The sequence below is a fragment of the Ailuropoda melanoleuca genome, chromosome 15, assembly GCF_002007445.2.
Source record: "Ailuropoda melanoleuca isolate Jingjing chromosome 15, ASM200744v2, whole genome shotgun sequence".
Classification (NCBI taxonomy): domain Eukaryota; kingdom Metazoa; phylum Chordata; class Mammalia; order Carnivora; family Ursidae; genus Ailuropoda; species Ailuropoda melanoleuca.
The window spans coordinates 12,215,674-12,229,698 of record NC_048232.1 but is presented as its reverse complement, the minus strand read 5'-3'; the positions used below and the strand labels follow the sequence as shown (position 1 = coordinate 12,229,698).

The 14,025-nt window shown below is 44.9% G+C and overlaps 1 protein-coding gene across 1 annotated transcript in view; it reads left to right on the top strand.

The window, feature by feature from the left end:
• Positions 1-14,025, top strand: part of BEND7 (BEN domain containing 7) — a 112,856-nt gene that overhangs the window by 19,535 nt on the left and 79,296 nt on the right. The window contains exons 3-4 of the mRNA XM_034643610.1: positions 1-57; positions 2,346-2,429. Coding sequence (XP_034499501.1) covers positions 1-57; positions 2,346-2,429 — 141 coding nt within the window. The remainder of the gene's footprint in view (positions 58-2,345; positions 2,430-14,025) is intronic.

Below are 14,025 nucleotides of genomic sequence, written 5' to 3'. Positions count from 1 at the left end.
AGTTCTCCGAGAGGAAGAGGAGCAGGAAATCCCAGAGCTTCAAACTGGTGAGCCGAGGTAAGCGGCGGGCCGCGCCGGGCCGGGCGGGGGGCGTGCGGGCCGGCGGCGGGAGGACTTGGCGCCGCGTAAACATCCCCGCGCCCGGCCCGCCGCCCCTCTCCCCGCGCCGCGGCCGCGCGTCCCACGCCGGGGGTCCGGGCTTCCGGGACCCCCGAATCTCCTCCCGCGGGGGCCGCGGCCGCACACGCCGCGCGGCGGGGAAAGTTGTGCGGGGGGAGGCAGGATGTTATTCAGCGTAAACAAGTCGGAGGGTACATCAGGAAATTAGCAAACAATGACACTTGGGGAGTCGAGAGCCTTCTTTGGTATTCCACTCCTGTGGCTAGGTTGGGGGGTGGGGGAGAACTGCCTCTCCGTCAGGCCGTGCACACTCGGATCCCGACCAATGGTTGTGGGTTTGCTTTTTTCCCCCAAACAGAAGCAAAAAAAGGTGGTGGTTCTTTTAAGAACCAGAAAGAAGCTCGTTAGGTGTACGAGCCCAAATGAGAATTGTTGACCTCCGGCATCTTTTCTAGAGACGTTATTTGGGTTGGAAAGGTGTTTTGGAATAGATCACTTATCGGTCAGAAAAGTATCCTTATTAAAAAAAAAAAATTCCAGTCGGTTCCTGACGATTTAACAGGTGTACACAGCGGTCTTGGGGCTTGGGTCTATTTTATCAGGGGAGGGGAAAGTTGAATTGCCTTCTCTGCGTTCAGTTAATTGTCAGAGTCTTTATTTTCCTGACTGGACTTTGTCAGAGACGATGAGAACTTAAGATAAGAGCAGACACAAAAATATGTCTATTAAAATGCATTGTGTCACCTTAAATGAGAGGCAGGTGACTTTTTTCGTCCTCATGTCCCAAGTCCTGATATTGAGTTTAGAATCACCTTGTTTAAATATCTTCTTTGAATCAACTTCAGGTCAAAACCAAACCACAGAACCTGTCCCCTTTTCCTCTGTTGTTTTATCTAGCACTGGCATCAGAGTAGAGAGCAAGGCGATTGTTTCACTAACCTGGGGAAGTCACATGGGAGCTGATGAAAATTAGAGGGTGATTCCAAGTAATAGAGCTTTTCAAGCTAAGCTGAGCTAACTATGATATAGATTCAATAAAGCCTGCTTTCAGCTAGCCTGAAAATGGTTTGATTATAGACATTTTGAAGATCTGCTCATATCTGTTTCCCCCTGATTTAGTTTGGATACTGTTTAATGAAAGAGGCCTGAAATAGTTTTACGTATTCAAAATATTTGGCTCTTCCCCTTTCTGTGTGTGGATTACTCAGTCATTTGTACTTTAAAAATCTCTCCATACGTGACTGGCCTGCTGGTCTATTGATTCATTCAGGAATGTAGGCTGGTTTCTTATTTATGACCTCAGGGAACTTACTACTTCATCTGAAAAGTGAGAGTAGTTTTGTAGACCTTGTCCTGTCAGGTCTCAAGCCACAAAAAAGGGAATGGCTGTTAGTTAAGAAGGAACCTCTGTTTTCTTACCTAGGCGATCCTGCTTTTTAGAAATAGACCATTGGCAAGCCCAGTAGCCTCCGTAGAGAAGAAGGAAGCTCGTAAAGTACTGTATTTTAAAGTTTGACTGACATAGCAAGTTTTTCTTTTTCCTTTTTTTTTTCCTTTTAAATTATGGGTCTGATTCTTCTCTCTGCTCTGCAGGTGCATTTTTAGCAAATAAACTATTGCATATTAAAGTGCAGTAGCTGAATGCAAAAGATTGTGTGAAAGACGAGAATCTTGCTTTCTTATCTAGACTGTACTATATTTGAAATAACAAATCAGTATATTTCGTGTGTGCTTTCCGGTAAGCTGCTTAAAGGCTGGGATTTTGCTGGGTAAACTGAGAAAACGGAGTGTCGGGTTACCCTAAAGCATGCTATTGATACACTGTACTCATGGAGATGGGTTGTGGAGATAATTTTGGAATCACCCCCTGGCCTATGATTGGGCAAGGTTTTTCTTTCCCTTATAAACATACTTGTCATCTGAAAGCAAAGAGGCCTAGTAATTGGCATCTCTGGGCCAAATTTACTGTGAAAACCATGTGATCAGCAAAGCTGTTTTCTAAAATCAAAGTAATATTTCAAGTTTGTGTACTTCTTCAGAGTAAGCGAAGTTTTAGGGATTATTAGGGACTACAAAGTCGGTGATTAATCGAGTTCTTGGAAATTATATTTATACTTTAAAGTATAGATTCTACATCTTATATATAATGAGAGACTAGTTTTTATTGTTTATTCATAACTTGCGGGTCATTAGAATTTTAATTTTTGGCTGTTTTCTCATCCCAGATTATCACCATGAGGTGTATAAGATCTCAGAATTCAGCAACGATGTTAATGGGGAGGCCAAAGAGACACAACCCATTCATTTAGGTAGGTTCCTATGTCAATTAATTTCTCAGCAAAACAGTGTGGCCATTTGCAATTAGGGGGAAGGGGAAAAAAAAAATTGTGCCAGAACGGGAAATGTCTGCCATTGCTTAATGTATGACATTCTTTTCAAGACCTTTTATTTTACAGATTGCCAATATATCCCTTATTAACATTGCTAAAAGTTGTAATTTCAGACATAAATGTTTATTAGTGTCTACACACAGTGCTAATTATCACTCACTCCCAGAGCCAGATGCTGACTGTGCAGGTTTTGTCGCTCTGTGCTCACCCCATTTACATTGCATATTCGCTGGCATGCTTCACTGGCAATAGTTTGTGTAATTGGGGTATTACATCTTTGACATCTGGATAACAGAAATTCAATTTCCAGGAAGCTGCTATTTGTTTGGTTTTGCTTCTGCCTTGGGTGGGATAGAGGATTAATATGCTGTCTTATTATAATGTCCCTTCACCTCTGTGGCCTGGTTGCTAATCCTGCCATGTCAAAATTAAATTAAATCTACAGTCAAAAAGCGTGAGGAAAATCAAAGTGTGATTGTCTGCCTAACCACCTCTTGAGAGTACGAGCTATCATTTTCCTGGACTTGTGTACATTTCACCCCGATATTTGTGGTCAGAGAGACTAGCCGTGCTTTACTCTTACCATCGTCATTGCCCGCTCACTTCTGGGATGAGCTGAGCAAAAGCAGCATCTGGGAGACCATCCGACAAGGGTAGCTGCATGATGAAGAAGTAGGTAGCCAGAAACACTGCTGCTCTCTCCAAGTGCAGCTTTTGGTACGAATGCCATACATGAGGGAGCTTGCATGTACAGTTTGTTATTTGCAGACCACGAACCCAAAATCAAACAAGTGATGATTTTGCTGCTGAGAGTGAAGTACCCATAAAGCAGGAGAAGTAGGAGTACGGAGTAAACAGCGGCACGTGGCTTCCACCTTGCCCATCCTGAACACCTCCGCCGCCCCGGGTCGTAGGGTGAGAGCTGGGTGCCGCACGGCAAGGGAGCAGGAAGTGGGAGACAGTCGGGGCAAGAGGGATAGAAAAGCCAGGGCCAGCTTTGCCAGCTCTCCGGGGAGAATCGAGGGCTGAAAGAAGTAGGATTGCTGCTCAGGCCCATGTGCGTAGTGCTGCAAATCCCAACACTTTGGCTCTGAGGGAGAGAAATGGTGGGTTGCGAAGAACCAAGAAGTCAAAACGGATACTTGATAGAGGTAACACAGGAGGGAAGTATCAGCATTTCTTACAAAAACGACCACTGAAGGCACATAGATCTTTGTGTCTAAGTGGAGACTGTCACTGATGCCGGCAGCTACTCTCAGCACCTGTTTACGGTTAAGAGCACCAAACACGGGAAAGTTAATAGTCAAGTGAAATGCTACGACCCACAAAGAGAATATTCTTGGATTGTACTCTCTTCAGTTCCTTAAACTTAATCAGTTGGAATTCTGTATTTTCAGTTCTCTGAACTTGATTGGTTGGAATTCTGTATCTAAGTACCACTTGACTTAGTCGTTGGAAATGAGGAATTTGCCTATTAGTAGAAAATTTACATTTATCATAAAAATGGAACATCATGTCCTTGGTTGAGTTATTCTTCAACAAAGCAGGCCTTTTCCCCCGTTCTGCTGTGTATTTGGAAAACAGAAAGGATGCTATACAGTGAGGTAATTCTGGGTAGGACAGAGCAGGGGGATGAAGAACAGAAAAATGCTAGTGCTCAGAATTCAGTCAAATGCAAATGTTTGAAGGGGACACAGGCTGCTGCTTTCATTTTTCCCAGCTCGGGTCCAGGAAGATAACAGAACATCAGCGGAAGACCAGGGTCAGGATAAGCTTTCCAAGTTACTGGTCAGGAAGTCCTCAGACATCAAGAGACAAAAGACTGAACAGTGCAAACATGTACCTGGCTTACTTCTCAGTCTTGCTCATTCTGGGGGAAGTGGGATATGGTTCGCAAAAAACATTTTTACTTTGTGATTTCCAGGTCAATTTTTTTAAAAACTGGAGGAGTGGATGATTACACTAACATAATTTCTACAGCAATTGGGAACAGTTACTGAAAACATAGGAAATTAAGAATTTGGTTGTTGACGATGTTCTAAAACAGGCATTTTTAGTTTATAGGTACTCTTCTCAAAGCATAGATTTAAAGCATGTTTGGTTTATAAATTGCTAGAGTCTATCCATAATGTGACTTGCTAGGGTGTAGAATTCTGTGTGAGGTTTATGACATCCAAGGGAGTTTGTTAACAAAACACCAGAACTGTTTCAACTATAATCTAGTCCTAAAACATGGCCCCTAGGATGATGTATAGGATTTTCTGTGTTCAGACATACATATTATCTTTAATACCATCTGTACCTATAAGACTAAAGTTCATGTCTCAGGAAAAGACAGTGAGTGCTCCAGGTTTTGGGAGAGTTCCCACATGAAATCTAATTTCTCTGAAATATTTTTAGGCTGTTGAGTAATGTAGCACATCCAACATGGTAGGATAGCTCAATCGTGTGAATGGCTTGGTTGAGTCCTTTGGGAATTACTCACACATTTTTAATGTGATAATAGGGCCAGAAGAGGTTACTTTGCCCTGTGGACATTGACATTGTCAGGCTGGCTGTGATGGGCTACGGTAAAAATTTGAGCCCTGTTTGGAGAAAAAACAACAATTTGTTTTAATCAATTCAATGGATCTTTTTTGAGAAAAGACTATGCACTCAGTGCTTTTCTGGAATGGGAGTGGGGTTGGGGGTAACCAAAGAAATGGAAAGGACAGAGACCTTGTTCTCAAAGATTAAATCCAGTTGGGGGAGATAGGACAAGTTCAGAACACAATTAAGGAGCAATATTCAATAATCGTGGGGGCGCCTGGGTGGCACAGCGGTTAAGCGTCTGCCTTCGACTCAGGGCGTGATCCTGGCATTATGGGATCGAGCCCCACATCACTCCTCCGCTATGAGTCTGCTTCTNTCTGCTTCTTCCACTCCCACTCCCCCTGCTTGTGTTCCCTCTCCCGCTGGCTGTCTCTATCTCTGTAGAATAAATTAAAAAAAAAAACAAATCTTTGAAAAAAAAAAAAAAAAAATACCTCAATCGTAACAGCTCAGTCATTGGGCACCATCTGTGTGCACGGTGTTGACCTGAGTACCTCACATGAATGATCTCATTTACCTCTCACGGCGAATCTGTAAGTTATTATCATCCCCATTTTGTACACGAGACTTAGTTAGATGTTTGGTTGCCTGCCAAAGGCCTCTCAAATAGCAAGTGCCATAGCTAGGATCCCAGTGCACATCCGCGTGGGCTGGAAATACCCTGCTGCATGCCCCTCCATGTGAACGATAATTAACTGACCAATACGACCATTAGAGCAATGAGCAAAAGCAGCCTTGGAAGGGAAGGATCAAATGTAGGGTCAAGTGGAGAGCTCTGGAAAGGCTAGACCTCGAACTTGGGGAAGATTTGGATAGGCAGAGGGGAGCTGGAGAAGATTCCAGGTGGGAAGGGTGCCATAAGCTACAGCAGAGAGGTAAGTGTCATTAGAATCAGGCGTTAAGTGAGGGTCACCCATTTAAAATCTGCTTTCATGCCTGTCATCCTGTGAGTTTTACTGTATTCCTGTAAGGTCACTGGGGTCGGTGTTCTTAGTCCCATTACCTAGAGGATGGAACTGAGGCTCAGAGTAAAGCAACTTGCTCATAAATAGTGGAATCTGGAGGAGACCCACAGCTCCTGTCCAGAAATCTTCCCCTCTACCCTGTTGGGCCAGACAATTCAAGGATCATCAGGAGACCTTACCTGGCATAGCAAGGCACTTTTGGAAAATATTTTAGTGAGATGGCGAGTTTATTACTGGTAACAATAGTACAGACATTTGATAAAATCTCTTTTGCAATGTTGGGTTTTGCTTTAGATGTGCTGTCATAATAGATAAGTTTGGAACATGTCTGTTTTTCAGGTGTTCGGTCTCATTTATTCATTCGACGAATATTTATTGAGCTCCAATTACATGCCAGGCCCTGGCCCTGTTCTAGTTCCTTTTGACACTCGGTTCTGTTACACGGCTTTCAGAAGACAAAGAGCAGCCTATCGATAGTAGCCATGCCACTTGGGCAGGGTCGAGATTCTGAATTTTGAAATCTTTTCCAGTGGCTTTGCTGATGACAGCTGCCCCCACCAGGGTCCCTAGAGTCACCTCAAAGATGATACACTCAAATAATCCTACCCACTTTTCCAGACTAGGGAGACAGCCTTTCACGACCATGTAAACCTCCTTCCCGGAGAAGTGGGCAGGTGCATGTGTTAGATGGGGGATGCTCTTCACCTCGAGTCGGGCGGCCTGGGTCTTGCCTGCTTCCTGTTTCTTCCCAAGAGGGAAGGGGCCCCTGATGTGTCACCTCACCTATGGCTGGAGTTCCATGAATGAGAAGCAACCTCAAATAACATGAAGGTCCGAGTGGGCCTGAGTGTTTCTTGGGGTTAAAAACGTGGCCAATTATTGTAGGAGTCATTTTGGGGGAGCTGGCTGTGTGCCAGGCACCATGGTAAGCACTTTGCATGTTATCCCAGGCCTCCGTGTGACACATCCCACCTCTGCGGGCGTCTGCACAGCTTTTAGGGTGCCCTCGTCACCATGGAAAAACCCCTGGTCTGAGGAGTTTCTAAGGTTTCCTACAGCACTTAAAGTAGACCTGCTCGTCCTCTAAGTCCGCAGCCGGCTTCCAAAACAATTGCAAGCAAAGTCAAGTTTAAGAGAGCCTCTTGGAGACTCGTGAACACTGATGGCTTCCTTGAACAGAAGCGCACATGTAAACGTGCATCTATAACCGTAGACACAGACTTAGACACTCTCAGATATTACTCACTGCCTAAAGTTTAGGAGGTGTTTGCAGTTCGGCCTGTCGCATACTTGGATTAATCATTTAGCTCCTATCACAACTACACCACGAGGCAGGTGTTATATCTGTTATACAGACAGGAAGCTGAGCTCGGAGGTGAAAGTGATTTGTGCAAGGGCACACGGTAATTAGTAGTTGAGCATGCTTTAAAATCAGATCTTTCGATGTCCGGTTCTGCACTCTTTCACCATGTCAGGGCTGCCGGCTGTCCTGCCTGCCTCTGCCCTTCTGCCCACACGGGCTGAGCTAGGTGTGTAACTCCTCACCCTCTACCCGGCAGAGCGGGGCTCCAGATGTGAGAGGGGGCACCGTCTGGCGGTAGAAGGGGGGGGCAGACGCTTCAACTGGGCAGAGCCTAGGACCCACTTGGGAAGAAAGGAAGTAAAATTGGTTGAACATCTGCGGTTGCAGGGCACTTCCAGTACTGGATAAGTATTGTTATTTCCATTTATAAATGAAAAATAGGGGTCTTTGGAAATGTCAGTTTGTGCAAGGTCGGAGAGCTCGCAGATGAGAGCCTGGCTGTGGACAGGGCTCCCACGTTGTTGCTGCCCTGCGGCCTCTGAGAAAGACAGGCCCCCTCTCCCCCGCCCTTTGCTGTTGCTTGTCTGCCTCTAGCTCACCTTTATCTCCCTCTTTTTCCTACTAAAAACATGTGCTTGTGTCAGCCTGGTCTCTTAGCATTCCTTCCCGGAGCACCTTGCCCTGCCCGTGTGTGTGCCTCTCGCCAGCCTGTTCTCTCCAGGCGCTCCCATGTCTTAGCCTGTTTCCAGACTCCGTCTATTACAATCCTATCTCCCATTGGTTTCTAAAGCCCAATTCAAACATTACCTAGGCCTGGAGGCCTTCTCAGTTTGTCTAGCACAGTAGAGAGAAGCCAGGTTTAAAGTCAGAAAACCTTGGTTTGAATCTCAGGTTAACAGTTAATAACACCTTGCACAAAACTCTTGAGGGGTTTTCTTTGTCTTCCGTAATAGAATAGTAATGTTGGCCCTGACCTCCCCAGCAGGTTCCCCCACAGCATATAGGAAACCCCACATGACAAAACACTTTCTCAAAGTAGGAAATGCTGTGTTCTTATTTTTATTATTCCTTTGTCCCTTCTCCTTCTGAAATAGGATTTAAATATTCTTCTGAAATAATAACATCACTCTTTTATGGCACTTACCATATACTTCCCAATACCTACTTATTTTGTACACAGCTCTATTGTGCTATAAGTTACCCTGTAGATGCCCCCATCACCCCCAAACCTGAACAATTAACCACACTGAGTTGTGGTTGTTTATTTGGACCATCTCTCCTCATGTAAATTGTAAGATCACAGAGCAAGTGTGACCTGGATTCTTTTTCGTATCCTTTGAAGCACCCAGCACGGTGTTGTGTTCATAACAGGCACCCAGATGATAGGTACTCAAATATCTAAGTGCGTGAATATGTTAGACACTGTCGTATAGACCGATGAAGAGTTGCTTTATTTTTTTGAAGATTTTAGTTATTTATTTGAGAGAGAACAAGTGAGTGTGCACGCACAAGCGGGGGGAGGGGCAGAGGGAGAAGCAGGCTCCCCGCTGAGCAGGAAGCCCGACTCGGGGCTCCATCCCAGGACCCTGGGACCATGACCTGAGCCAAAGGCAGACGCTTCACTGACTGAGCCACCCAGGCGCCCCTGCAGAGTTGCTTTAAAATATACCACTCTAGGGGCGCCTGGGTGGCACAACGGTTAAGCATCTGCCTTCGGCTCAGGGCGTGATCCCTGCGTTATGGGATCAAGCCCCACATCGGGCTCCTCCGGTATGAGCCTGCTTCTTCCTCTCCCATTCCCCCTGCTTGTGTTCCCTCTCTCTCTGGCTGTCTCTATCTCTGTCAAATAAATAAATAAAATCTTTAAAAAATAAATAAATAAATAAATAAAATATACCACTCTGTTGAGATTTTGGAGTCATTTAGTGAGCGAAACTAAAATATGCCACATTTAACTGGAAGAATCTTTTATAACATATTCAAGTAGCACAGAAATTTGGGATTTCTGATGTTGATTTGTGAGGTACAACTTGAAATCTTTTTTTTCCCTTCAGATCTAGAAAAGACCAAAAAGGAGAAGACCTCACAAACAATAGCCAGCGATATGCTGAAAATCAAAACAGAAATAGTCTGTGCTCCGCTGGCTCCGTATCGTGCTGTAACATTAGCGCACGCTCTTAAGGGTGCTTAAGAGAGGACTGACCTGTTTATCTACTGATTTTTGGCGTTGTCTGGTTCTCAGGTTCCAAAGGAAGCAAGTTTTCCTACCTAAATTTCAGGAAAATCAAAAGCTAAGCTTTCAACAGCAGGCCTTGGTGCATGTAACACCGTGAGGGAGCACTTGCGCCGTGCCCGCTCACCAACACCCTTCCGTGTCCTGAGAAAAAGTTGCTTTCTGTTTCTCGGCAAGACTTGGTGTGGTTCAGGAACCACCGTCGGGGTAAAATGTACCATGCATTGTGATCATTTGCTGTTCCCACTCTGATCATGACCAAATCATTAAAAAAACACAAAACACAAACCCTCCAAGAAGGACAGGCTCTAAGGAGATATATTAACAATTTAGCCTCTCTGGTTCCCATGGGAATATGGATTTTTACTTTTGGAAGAAAATAACATGGCCATCTATAAGATAAAATAAAGATTTTGGAACAGTGTGTTTTGCATCTCCAAGTTAAAAATAGATCTAGGACATTTACAAAGCAACTCTGTTATTCTCATAAGTCACAGACTACTGGAGAGAACACTACCTGGAATCGAATGTGCCCGAATGTGCGTGCGCCGTGACAGGGGGTGGTGGACCCTGCAAAGATTTATCCAGAGGCTGGGCCACTTGGGTTGCTTCTTGCCTGAACTTCTTCATCTGAGTCTGTGGCTTTCAGGTTAGGATTGAGACCTGTAAGCCTGACAGATAAGACTCTGCATCAACTGCCACCTGTTTCGTTGGAGCTAATTGCTGATGCTGTCCTCCCACCTCTCAGGCATCAGCCATACCAGACCGCTTTCATTCCTGCAACAGGAATCCGTCCTTGCCTTTGAGGCCAGGCACTTTCTCACCCTGGTGGCTGCACGGAAGCCACAGAAATTCCTCTGCTTGGAATTTCACACTTGCACCATCCTCCCTCTCCTTTGCTTGGCTTTCTCTTTTCCCTAAAGACTTCAAGTTGATGTAACTTCCTCCAGACAGTCTTCTCTGATTCCCCTCACCTCTCCTTCCGCAGCCTCCAGGGCATGGTGCCATCACAGCAAGGGCGTTGCTGGTGTACCTCTCCCTCTCCCCATCAGGCTGTAAACTCCCTGAGAATCATCTCTGTGTCCCCACTGCCCAGCTCCACCACACCGGTCACATAATAATCATCAGGACGTGCTCAGGGAATGAATGAGATGTCCACTTTTAAATTCAAAATAAAGTGGTGGAATCAGCCACTTTGAAATCTTATTATTCAACTCTTGCCTCTAAGTTCTGCCCTGGCTCCAAGGGGTGAAAATTTTCACTTCCTTCTTAGTAGCTAACTGGACCTCACATATCAACAGTAAAATTTGTCAACACTGACCATAGAAGCTTTATTTTTCATTTCCTTTTCTTCCTTTTTCCTTTTTGATTATGTTAATGGCAGGGCCCCCTCTTAAAGTTTAACCCCGAAAGAGGACACACTTCTGCGCCTGTGTGGTACACCAGCCTTGCCCCCAGCGCCCTTCAGATACACGGTGCTGTGCAGGCCCCCCGGTGCTGCATTCGGTGAGCCTGGAGTCTGCTCCACTGGGCTCTGCCTGGCACGACCTCTGCTGGCCTGTCTGAGCCTTCATTTCTCCAGTCTCAGCTTGAATTCCTGCAGGGCAACACTCCATTGACTATATTCCTAGTATACAATACTTGACACAGAGTTGATTCTCGATAACTATTTTGGAATAAGCAAATGAGTACCATGTTTAAAGCATGTTAAAAATTCAATTTGCTGCCACTTATCAGCTGATCTGAGTGGGACAGTCTGTTGCGGTGAGATAGTTTTCTTGTGCAGGACTGTCCCACGTTACAGGAGGGCTGAATGTTGGCAACATAAATGTACATATGTGTCAGGAGCACCCCCCCAAGTCATTGTGACAATCGGAAATGCCCCCTACACATGTCAGCTGGCAGGTGGTCCTCTTAAAGCCACAGCTGTGGGGTCAGTTAGCTTTAGAGCAGAGAAATGCTATTGCATTGCTCTAGACTAGACACCCTTCCTCGCCGGCTGTCTCCCAGATGCCCGTGTGAAGGTGGCCGAAATGAGGGGCCGAGGTGGACCCACTCAACCGCATCGCCATACCCAGAGCAAGATCAAAGGGCACATTCCATTCATGGTCAGGTTACCGAAGCTCCTTTCTATACAAAGGACAGCTTATTACATGCATATTCGATCATATATTTTAAAGTCATTAAGAAGTTTAGACAGATTTCCTTTCAGTATTCCAGGCAATCAGTATCCTTGTAAATTAGAATCCATAAAATTGTTTTCTTAGTATTGCATTTTTTTCCCAAACATGTCCAAATATATTGTATCATTTGAATTGCAAGGGTTTTACAATGTTTTTTGTTTTTTTTTTTACTTAGAAATCAAATTTTATATCTGAAAGGTTAATGGAGAAAACTAATTATGCTATCTGGTAACCAAATGTGTGATGAGACATTTGTCTCTGTAATTAACAGCAAGGAACTTTTACAGTTTCATAAAATCGAATGCTACATGGAGTATGCTGTGAGCATTTGTTTGGATGAGGTGTCCAAAACAGAGATGTTTATGGATGATATAAAGTTGAACTGAAATGTAATGCAGGTGTCTCTGTATCTCACGGCATTTCTCATTGTTGAAATGGAAGCCAGAAGATTAATAACTTTACTTTGTCATGATAAAATAAGTAATGTGTTCTTGGAACAGTGGTACGGTACATAAGTTACTCAGTAATTCCAAGAATTTATTCTGTTCCAGGAATAATATCCTTAACAATTTATTTTTACAGAAAAAGTTGATGCAACATAACAGCCTTATGAAGTTGCTTGTATGGCTAATGGAATTATATCTCAAATGTGACTTTACACCTCCATATAAAACGTAAAGAACCCCACAAAAATGCAAGGTTAAGGTACAAGCTAAAAGTAAAAAGTCAGGAGATGCAAAAGTTAAGGTTCTTCTGTTAACATTAACTCATGCTCATTGCACATATATAATTTTTTCAATTACTAGCCAGACTTTAATGGGTACCGTAATAAGCATTGTGTGAAATTCAGTTGAAAAGGAGTTGCTGCAGGAATGTTAGGCTGAGCGTGCTCTATGCATTCAGTGCTCTGTTGTCTAACTCTGCTCTGGAAGACAGAGCCTGCTGCCTTGAGCAACACGGACATGTGCGGCCCAGATCTGACTCGCCTTCCTCCGGTCGGCTTTCTGGGCAAGCAACATAGTCTTATCCTTTGTTAAATGGGGCAGATGAGTCCCTGTCTGTCACCTCTGATGAACTAGGAGCATGATGAAGATGAGCTGTGTTCCTTTGGGAAACCTTTCATCAGAAGACATGACTGAATTTAGGCACCAAGTGGCCTGTGCTTCCAACCCTACACACTCCGTGGAAATGAGAATCTAAGACGGCACAGATGTTGGTCTATGCCTTGACCCATCAGTAATGTTTTCTTTCTCGGCTTTCCTCACCTGTAGCTTCTCGGCATATCTGATACTAGAATTACTTCTTCTTGTATTCGTTTTGTAGGTATTTGTTGAGAAGCCATTAGTGCCAAGCTAAGAGATTTTGAAGTTCACTAGGTTTCAATGGGGATATGAAGGATTCTACGGGAACATGGAATGGCAGCGGGGGTGGGGGGCGGGCTCACCAGGCCTGGGAAGTTAGGGGATATGAGCTTTGAGAAGATGGCATTTCAGCCAAGACCTGAAGGAGAAGTATGGGGTGGGGCTGGAGCTGAGGCCATATGAAGGCCAGGAAGTAAGAGTGCTTCCAGACCACTGAGAGCCCTTCCTTATGGCGAAAGCAGAGGGCCCTCCTGCGCTCCATTACGGCCACTAATTGGATTGGTATTTAACTGTCCTGAGGTGAGGCCTGGGCACCGGTATTTTTACAGAGTGTCTAAGTGATCCTAATGTGCAGCCAGACCTGAGAACCACCGGTTTCGAATAAGGGGGATGGGGGCGGGGGAGGGAACAGGCAAGAGCTAAGACTGGAGAAATAGGCCAGGAAGCCTGGAGGCAGAGCCCAGGCTCCATCCTGAGGTGGTTGGCATTCCACTGAAGTGTGTCATGTAATGAGGTTTGCATGTTTGAGAGATCACACTGGCTTTGGGGTGGAAGAGGGATCGGAGGGAGAGGCGCGACACTGGAGGCTTTGGGCAGTAGCCGCATCTAGAGAGAATGGGAACAGGGGGATGGAGAGAAGTGGAAGGATTCAAAAGTAATTTGGAAGTCACAATAAGCAGGACTCTGATTAATTGGCTGTGGGAAGGTGGGGAGAGAGAGAAGTCCCAGGTTTCTGGCTTGGATGACTGGGTTGGTGCTATTTAGTAAGGCTCAGGGAGAATCAGCGTTAAATACAGTTTTGGACACGGATTTAAGGTTGCTTTTGAAATGCGCAAGTGGGGTTATCCAGTGGGCACTTGGATTGTGTTGTCTGGAGC